Source organism: Clupea harengus, unplaced genomic scaffold (assembly GCF_900700415.2).
Source record: "Clupea harengus unplaced genomic scaffold, Ch_v2.0.2, whole genome shotgun sequence".
NCBI classification, from domain to species: domain Eukaryota; kingdom Metazoa; phylum Chordata; class Actinopteri; order Clupeiformes; family Clupeidae; genus Clupea; species Clupea harengus.
In genome coordinates, this window is record NW_024879577.1 from 25,001 (window position 1) to 35,299 (window position 10,299).

At 44.4% G+C, this 10,299-nt stretch overlaps 1 protein-coding gene across 2 annotated transcripts; it reads right to left on the bottom strand.

Annotated features, from left to right (window-relative positions):
* Positions 1–2,259: 2,259 nt before the first annotated feature.
* Positions 2,260–7,283, bottom strand: LOC122128992 (NACHT, LRR and PYD domains-containing protein 1 homolog). Of its 2 annotated transcripts, none has more exons than XM_042704039.1 (3): positions 6,347–7,283; positions 4,935–5,013; positions 2,260–3,293 (listed from the first exon to the last, which is right to left on the bottom strand). In XM_042704039.1, the coding sequence occupies exons 1-3, from the start codon at positions 6,573–6,575 to the stop codon at positions 2,546–2,548; spliced, it is 1,056 nt and encodes a 351-aa protein (XP_042559973.1). In that variant the 5' UTR covers positions 6,576–7,283; the 3' UTR covers positions 2,260–2,545. The 2 variants fall into 2 exon arrangements, with proteins under 2 accessions (XP_042559973.1, XP_042559974.1); XM_042704040.1 differs by having other exon boundaries at positions 6,282–7,272.
* Between the last annotated feature and the right edge of the window lie 3,016 nt (positions 7,284–10,299).

The window sequence follows — 10,299 nt, forward strand, 5'->3', positions numbered from 1 at the left end:
GGTCCAAAATACCGAGCACATCCATCACCAACCGGCCCTACCATGTACAGCGCCGGCACCTTCAACTATATTCCATACTACTCAGAACACGTATAATTTCCTCTATTAACTGTATAATAAAAATCACTGACTGATTTTTATACTCCTCCTCGCGATCTGTATTCACACTCATGGTGCCTATTTTTCGAAAATGTTCTGAAGTGTCTTCTGAAATGTGTTCTTACGGACTTCAGAAATTCAACGTAAGAAACGATCTCCACCTTATTAATGAACACCTGAAAATGGGTTCTTACACAGCCGAAGTGTTTTCAGCTGTGCGGATTGAGGATGAGGATTCTTAAATTAAACGCACCTGGATTTGCATACACGCCCCGCCAGGGCACGCAACCGTAGTGACGTGTGCCGTCAGCCCTTCTAACACGGAGCGGCCCGTGGGGCATCTGGTAGTTTTGAGGAATTGCATTTAAGAAAACTCTGGGCCATTTACGACTGTTATTTCGCGTGACAGTGACAGTGATACAAGGTAAGTTGTGGCGTTGACTTGGCCAATGTTAGCTTGCTTTTCACAGATGAGGTAACGTTCACTACCAACTAGCCTAGCTAACGTTAGGTAGATAAATGTCCAAAATTGAGACCGTTATGATCTGGTAAAATAAGCAAGCTGGCGCTGTTGTCATCATCGAGATGCTCTATTTAAACATGTTACCCGTAGTCACTTGTTTACAATCGATGAGCAAGCTATCCATGGTGGTAGTTGTAAAGAGGGCAATCTTATAATTTCTAATAATTTATGTAAAATAAGTTAACCAGCTAGCTTGTTATGCTAAAATCACCGTGTTACACACAACACTACCATTATAAACAATGTTAATATGTTATCTAGATTAGGTAGTGAGGTCATAATAACACATGAGTATACTGATATTGTTTTTTATTATGTGACTATAATGCACCCGGGCCAGCAGAGTTAGTTTAGGTTATGTTACTTAACTTATTGTTTTGTTATGCACCTTCAACACCCCTACACACACACAATCACACACCCAGCATGCAACACTACTGATACCACTGATGTTCACACCCCATCGTATGTTCTATTCTGTTCATTTCTACAATATAGTTCATACTAATTCTACCCTCTGATTCCAGTTTCTTTATTGTGTGGATATTTTTCCAAGTAGGCCACTGACTGGTCTATACGTGCAATGCATTGAATGGGCAACGCGCCGTGTATTGAGTGGGCAGCGCGCCGTGTATTGAGTGGGCAGCGCGCCGTGTACTGAGTAGGCCCGCGCGCCGTGTATTGAGTGGCCCGGTCTGACAGTAACTCCCGGCCACTTTTTTCCCCCAGTCCGCCCCTGTCTTGATCCATGTAGAATCACTGATTTACTTATAGTTTGATTTTGGGTTGGCGATCATATAATGTGTTGTGCTTGTTTTATTTTGATTGTAGGCCATCGATGGTTAGCCCCTTGAAGGCCTGCACATCAAATCCCTCCTACCAGTACCAGTGCATCTGTGACTTTCCTTTTTCTTTACACTGTGATCTACAATAAACTATACTTCTGTGGAATCCTACATCTCTGTGTCTTGTCATTCAGTTGACTGGCCTGTGCTCTACCACTATTTGAGCCGTATAGCTCGGCTTTAAGTGGGGCCGCACGGGTCTGGAGCAAGCTTCAGAGAGGCCTAAACACCGTGCAGTCTTCCCACCACATAATTATGCACAGCCCTTGTCCAACGTGTAGCCCCCATCCGAGGTACTGTCTGAACCCCTTGGAGCTAGTGGACACATCAGTCAGTATTCGATCACGAAATCACCCGGTAAAAGAGTGAACCTTACACAATGGTGATGGTATGGAGAGGAGAGATGATACTATGGTGAGTGATGTCATAGAGAGTGTTGTTATAGTTACAGTGGATACCTGTCTCCTGTCATGTAGCTGTCAGAGTGCCTCTGTACCTGTGAGTCAAAGTCTTCAACTATTTCAACTACTGGTGCTAAGTTTGGGTACCAGCTAGACCCAGGGATTATTGTAATGACCGCTAAATTGTCATCAACAGTGAATGCAACACTTTAACAATTTCAGGATTTTTAACAAATATATTTTAATGAAAGAAGCTAATCTTAATCAAATTATAGATATATCGTAGACATCTCCCCAGGTCTTGGAGTATGAGTTTCAACCACTGAGACTTTCAGTGTTTCAAGTAGGCCTACTCTAATGTGGTGGAAAAATATTTAATACTTTGACTCCATTTCCATATTGCTATTTTTATTGCAAATCCAAACATCAACTTCCTTAATATCGTCCCCTATGCTATATGATAAACACCAAATGTAGCAATCAAATGTATCAATAACGACATTATGAACACAATGTGCTCTCACCACCCTATTGTGGTTTTGTTCCAGAAGCATTCATTTTTCCAAATCTTTACTTCCCAGACTTGCTGTTGGTCTGAAGATCTGAGAAATTCCATCTTGAATTCGAGAGCCTCGGTTAAGTGCACCTCAGTAAAGTTGGGAACAATATCGCTGTATCTAAGGCTTAGTTCTCCTGGACAGATACTGGGCATCGCAGTCGGTCTTTAAAACATAAAACTCCTTCATCTGAAGAGGGTTCTCAGGCCGGCCCTTGGCGAGCATGGTGCCTCCGAATCCTTCCTCCATTTCCTGTTCCTTCAGTAACATTCTGAGATAGGCATCCGCTGGCAGGAGGTATGTGCGGAAAGTGAATGGTACTGTGCTGCTCAGATAGACCTGAACATCAGCATGGATCTTCATCTGCTTCTTCCCAGGGAGCAAGGGAGATATCAAAGAGTAGAAAAGCCCAAGAAGAGAAGAGGTGGGGTTCACCAGCCTGGCATGAAAGCGACTAAGCTCACACTTCTCCAAACACACTCCACCGTCCTGCTTATGCAGAACCTTCACAGCATCCTTTAGACAAGACTGACTACCTCCCAAACAGAGGAAATGTGGCAGGTGGATCTCCTGCAGCTCTCCTGAGATGAGCTTGATGTCCATCGAAGAGCCAGCTGGTCTGTACTGCAGGTCTCCAGCCAAGAGATGCCAGTCTATGAAGCGGTACTGCAGGGTGACTTGACCAGCACACGACCAGCGCAGACCAGACTCTGAGCACTCATACCTCCCTGCAGGAGAGCTCAGGCTGTAGGTTGAATCGTCCTTTCCTGTGGAGACGTCAGGCTCCACCAGGACCCAGTGGCTGGAGTCTGGAACTTCAGTACAGGCTTCACACATCTTCTGTAGATCTTCGCTGTGGTAATCCTCCCTTTAAGACACACACACACACACACACACACCAGCTTCATCAGCTTGAACACAGATAAACCAGCTTAACCAGATAACATGGTTATCTTAGCCAGGCTACCCTCCACTCCAACACTAGTGTCTTACCACAGCTACCCTCCACTCCAACACTAGTGTCTTAGCTACAGCTACTCTCCACTCCAACACTAGTGTCTTAGCCACAGCTACCCTCCACTCCAACACTAGTGTCTTAGCCACAGCTGCTCTCCACTCCAACACTAGTGTCTTAGCTACAGCTACTCTCCACTCCAACACTAGTGTCTTAGCCACAGCTACTCTCCACTCCAACACTAGTGTCTTAGCCACAGCTACCCTCCACTCCAACACTAGTGTCTTAGCCACAGCTGCTCTCCACTCCAACACTAGTGTCTTAGCCACAGCTACCCTCCACTCCAACATTAGTGTCTTAGCTACAGCTACTCTCCACTCCAACACTAGTGTCTTAGCCACAGCTATCCTCCACTCCAACACTAGTGTCTTAGCCACAGCTACCCTCCACTCCAACACTAGTGTCTTAGCCACAGCTACCCTCCACTCCAACACTAGTGTCTTAGCCACAGCTACCCTCCACTCCAACACTAGTGTCTTAGCTACAGCTACTCTCCACTCCAACACTAGTGTCTTAGCTACAGCTACTCTCCACTCCAACACTAGTGTCTTAGCCACAGCTGCTCTCCACTCCAACACTAGTGTCTTAGCCACAGCTGCTCTCCACTCCAACACTAGTGTCTTAGGCCGTGTTCGGATTCATAGATAGCGGTCTAATCCTTGATCTCTTGTTGGACAGGTGTCTGACGAGACAGGTCCTTTCGGGGGAAGGTATCTCAAAAACCTTTGATTTCGAACAGCCTATTAAGATAGGATGTACGGCAACATGACGCTGTGTCATCATGCTGTGTGTGCTTATTTGCTAGCTAGCAGCTACTGTTAGCGACCTGGCTAACGGATACATCGCTAACGAAACAGACTATTTTTGTTAATCAATCATGACATAAGTACATAGTACACTGTTTATTTCTCGGTAACTTTTAAAAAAAATTACCAAAATCGGTGAACATCGGTGAATACTTTTGTGGAACTTCGACGATTTCATCCGCCATCTTTTTTTAAATTTGTCTCCGGTTAGGGAATGGCGCAGAGAGTTATGGGTAATACCTGCCGCCATAAGACAGCAAGGCAGCTCATATGCTCTCTTGAAAAATTACCGTTATGTGACGGTAGGTATCTTACTAAAGCGGAAGAGAAGGTTTAAGACATTTCAAACAGTCCTTGCTCTCTTAATAGGAAGGAAGGAAGGAAGGAAGGAAGGGAGCATTTTAAGCCTATTCGAACAGGGCCTTAGCCAGGCTACCCACTCCAACTCAGTGGATGCCCATTCTGATGCTTGTCATGTCTACAGACCTGTGTTCACTCGGTGAGTCACCACTGGGTCATATCCCAGACACACCTCAAGGTGTCCATCTGGATCAACATGTGTGCTTGTTCTAAACAGCTATTCTCAAGTTGGTCAAACAGCTGATGAGGTAGCGGGTCACTGGGGTTAACTGCTTAACTCTGGTTGTTTTAGGCACATACTGCTCTGCATACTAAATGATTTACTGACCTGTCAGAGTCACATGTAGACACGCCCCCTTCGGAGGCTCCGCTCCTCTTCTTCACATCTGGATTAGAGTCCATCACGTCTGTAAACACACACACACACACACACAGACACACACAGAGACACACACACACATACACACAGATACTGAAATAAAAGCTCCTACAGTGTTCTGGATCACCCCCATGTTGACGTCACAATGCTGTGGAGAGCACTATTAAAGGCGCAGTCTGCGATTCTAATCCAATACATTTTTTGTCGAATTCAGTGAATTGCTCTGCGCCTAAACACTGTGTATATCCTGTTATAACTTCAGATATTCTACATTTAGGATTGTTTTCAAACATGTTCTTGGCTTAATCAAATACTTCCAATTTATATATGTATATTTCTCAAAACTCCGTAAATAAATGCAAAGCACATTTATGCCATAAACGTCTTATTGTTTCTTATGTATACATGTAATTTCACAAAACGCTCACATTTAGCAGAAGAATATCTGTTTCACTCATCCTTATATTCACTAAACAGGTCGCAAAACACAGAACGTCACAGGTACTGCTTCACAGCCTATGGGCCGAAACACACCAAACGCGTTTTTAAAAACGGGACGCTAGCAAATGCATTTTTTCCTATGGTACGGCGCGCCTTGCGTGTGCGCCTTTTCTCCGCCACGCGTTGCGTCTTTTTAGCGTTTTTTAGATGCGCTTAAAAGTTGAACTATTCTCAACTTTCCAGCGCAAGGCGCGGAGGCGCACCGCTCATCAATGTCACACTCGGCCCAGCCAGGTTGCGCACGCAGCTCCGCTTCCTAGGCGCCGGGCAAAACAGCCTGGTGATCCTGCGAATGTTTTGCCCGCCGCACTTTGCCAAGACATTTTTGAAGCGTCTGCCGTTTTAAAAACGCGTTTGGTGTGTTTCAGCCCTATCAGTGCACAGCCACCACCTTCACAAACATTTTTTTTACTTAGAATGAGACAAACAAACTAGGACAAAGTCTAGTGTTGGCATGAACGCTATCATTAAAGATAACACACTTTTCTTGGAACGGAAAATATCTTATTTCATTTCATTCTTGCTCATTCTCTCACTTAATGCGGCGGTATTACGCACCGCAGCGGTAGGCCTACGTCTTACTTTGTGAACTCACAGGCTACTGAAGACAGTCCCCGACGGAGTCCTTGACCTATAGGCTATTCTCCTTCTGAACAGAAACAAAAAAACTGTAGCCTACAACTACCGCTGTCCAACTAAACAAACGGTGTGTTTCTTAAAATAAAAAATAAAAGTAGGGAACTGTCATAGCACAGCCTACGCCCTAGCAGTCGTTTGCATCTGTTTCATTCTTACCAGGAAATAGCCGAGTTTTGTGATAACACTACACCAACTCTGCCGACTCGAACTTCTTTGCCCACCTGGTGGTGTTTGTCCCCGTGTGGAGATGCCCGCAGGTGTCTTATTGCTCTGCAGGGAGACTGGGAGTCTCAACAACTGCTTCTCTTCATCGTGCGTCGAGTGAACAGAGAATGAACAAGACGACAGCCGCACACACCAAGTTCCGCGTTGTTCGAGAGGAAGGTGAGTTCGATAGGAAGCGCAGAGTTGCAGTCCTGCTGAGGAAAGGCTATATCTGCTCTGTGACATTGGATAAAAGCGGCATAGTCGAATACTAGGCTAAATGATGGGAAGGGGGCTAACTAAGCCAACTGTTATGGCGACCAGAGTTTTGAATGAGAGTGGAGCTGCAGGACTACTTCCACTTTCGTTGAGCACAACGGGGTAGTGGAGGGTTCGCCTCAGGCAGTTCGCCGCCTGCTGGTGAAATGTTAGAAATGAGTATTCTGGTTGAAATGCGTTCTACAGACTCTCTTCTGGAGAAGTGGGACATGTTTCAATCAACAATTCAGTTTGTTTTCGCTCATTGAATAGTTTCATGAATTTTAAATATTTAGAAAGGGACCAGAAACACAAAGACAAGGGTTTGCAAACATTTAGATTTTTTACAAAGGTCTGTCATAGTGCACATCGGAAGCAGAGGCGGTGCGTTCCAATGGGCAAAGGCGGGCAGGTGCCCAGGGCCTCGGCCACCAGGGGCCTCGTCGTACTTTCGAGTTTTTTTTTTGTTTGTTTTTTACCGTGGAAGTGGAAGAAATTGTTCTTTTCCCAGGGCCTCCAATTTGCTAAAACCGCCCCTGGATGGAATACCCTAACATCAGTGTCCATTTAGACACACAGTTCTATAACAAAACGCACTTGATTGTGATGGCAAAGATAGCAAAGTTAAAATTCTGATCAGGTGACTGAAGGCTGAATAGTATCTAATAATAAGACATGATAACGGTGAAGTAAACCCCTAGTGATAGATTTGTTGGCATAATCCAAATATTAGCTACAGTATTATACATACATTAATGGAAACTCTCCACATAAAAAATATCCTTTTGCAGATTGACATGATTAATAAATACTGGAAAGAGTTAAGCCTTGTGGGCAAAATAAAATGTTCATCCCCAAAACAGGACTGCAGTGATTACGATAACAGCAACAAAAGCAAAACTTCATAGAAATTCAACACTCATAAATAAACACTTGAAACATACTAGTTTTAGCTTGTAAGCAGATATATTTATTACGTGAAGAAATTAAGTAATAAGGTAATACAAATAAAGTCTTTGGTGAGGATGTGGGGTGTGTGGCTCTCTCAGTGGGGCAGTGGCTGGCCGTGAACCCTGAATCTGTAGACACAGGAGTACTCAGGGTTACCCCAGTTACTGAGAACTCTTAACTGCACCACACGATACACATCCTTTACAGAGTCCTGAGAGAGGAAGAGAGAGGGTGGGAGAGCGAGAGAGAGAGAGAGAGAGGGAGAGGGAGAGAGAGAGGGAGGTGAGGTAAGGGGCAGGTGAGAGACAGAGATGGAGAAAAAAAGATGGATTAGGGTAAAAGTAGAAAGAGTTTTGTTGGTGAAGGAGAGGGAGGGTGAGGGAGAGAGAGGGAAGGTAAAGGGTAAAGAGTTTTGTTGGTGAAGGAGAGGGAGAGAGAGGGAAGGTAAAGGGTAAAGAGTTTTGTTGGTGAGAGGGTTGTTTTAAGGCATGAAGATGGAACAAAGTTTAAAGGCTTCTGATGATGTCTCACTGGTAGCTCAAAGGTCTGGATGGGCTCGCCATCAGAGTTATATGTGAATCTACCCAGGAACTTCCCTTCCTCCTGCTCATCAAAGCCACTCAGGCCCTGGAGGAGGAGATGGATGCAAACACACACACACACACACACACACACACCCTTCCCACACACACATACACAGACACACAGACAGACCGACAATGGTGAAATCATTTAAAAACCTAAAGAGAAAAAGAATAGTATTGAGATGAGTATTTGAATGCAACCAAGAGGATATAGCAGGCACTATTTCAGCAGACATAAGTGAAATATTACTATGTCACAACTGGTGATACAAAATAAACTCTATAACCTGTAACTGTATAATCAACACAACATAAATCACAAAGAATACAATATCTTTGCTCCCTGAGAGTTGGTCCACTGCTGTGTGCGGTGTGTGGGGGGATCACATTTGGAAACATCAACCTGTCTCTCCTAAATCTGTTTGTGTGAACGGACTCTAATTTAAGACATTCCATTTTATTGTGGGAGGAGATTTTGTTATCATTTGGTTTCATTATTTTAGACTGAAGTCTGCATTAATAGCATGGATGGAAACAAAACCGGTTCTATGAAGGGAGACCCCAGTAGATATATGCACGCAATGCATCCATGCGCCCACTAGATGGTGTCATATACAGTATACTGATATTCCACACTTTTCTCAATTCATTTCTACTGATTCTATTATATGTTGGGGCTGGATGAAGAAATGCCTCCAAATGTCATAATGAGAATAGATGGTTATTAATGATATTCCACCATCTGCATCATTATGGGCGTTTTGGATTGGTGTGCTCTGTGTTTGGATCGGGTCATCCTTAGTGTGTTTGGATCTGGTCATCCTTAGTGTGCTCTGTGTGTGGATCGGGTCATCCTTAGTGTGTTTGGATCTGGTCATCCTTAGTGTGCTCTGTGTGTGGATCGGGTCATCCTTAGTGTGTTCTGTGTTTGGATCGGGTCATCCTTAGTGTGTTTGGATCTGGTCATCCTTAGTGTGCTCTGTGTGTGGATCGGGTCATCCTTAGTGTGTTTGGATCTGGTCATCCTTAGTGTGCTCTGTGTGTGGATCGGGTCATCCTTAGTGTGTTTGGATCTGGTCATCCTTAGTGTGCTCTGTGTGTGGATCGGGTCATCCTTAGTGTGTTTGGATCTGGTCATCCTTAGTGTGCTCTGTGTGTGGATCGGGTCATCCTTAGTGTGTTTGGATCTGGTCATCCTTAGTGTGCTCTGTGTGTGGATCGGGTCATCCTTAGCGTGTTTGGATCTGGTCATCCTTAGTGTGCTCTGTGTGTGGATCGGGTCATCCTTAGTGTGTTTGGATCTGGTCATCCTTAGTGTGCTCTGTGTGTGGATCGGGTCATCCTTAGTGTGTTTGGATCTGGTCATCCTTAGTGTGCTCTGTGTGTGGATCGGGTCATTCTTAGTGTGTTCTGTGTTTGGATCGGGTCATTCTTAGTGTGTTTGGATCGGGTCATCCTTAGTGTGCTCTGTGTGTAAGTGACTATGCCTGCCAGTAGGGGGCTCCTTTGGGGGGCTGTTTTCTTCAGAGGGAGCTCAGTGGCTTATCTATATTGATGGAGATCATTTCCAAGCACTGTTAGTGACTTAAGAATATATTAATCAAGTGCCGTATTATTAATGACCTTATATGAATCATGTACTTATGTAAGCAGGAACATGGCTTTTCTGTGTTTCTGCGTGTGTGTAACTTAGAATATTAGGTGCCACTTAGTCTGCATATGTACAAGAGCATGTTTAGACCAGAAGTGATAAGAAGGGTCGAACTGTGCTTCTTCGGACCTTGTGCAAAACTTCCATCCTTGCCTCGGACGTCAGAAATCCACCACATGGTTTTCACTGCTGAACGCTAAACTTCTGTCTATATAAACCTTGTGAGATGTGTTTAATATGGCTTCACTTTCAGCCTTGTGCTGGGAGTGAGCCCGATTGCAATTGTTGTTGTTGTTTGTCTAATAAATATATTTATACGCAGCTCCGGAGTCCTGAGGTAACTAGGGTGAATTTTCACCTATCATTTATACTCCTGTCAACCATCATGGATCTGATCCATCCGTGTACATCCATATTTCCTGCTGTGCACAACTAAAACACAGAGGATGTGTCTGTTGTGTGGCTTCTATCAACATTGCTGTTTTACCTGTAATAATATCTTCTGGATAGGCACAATCAGGGGCGG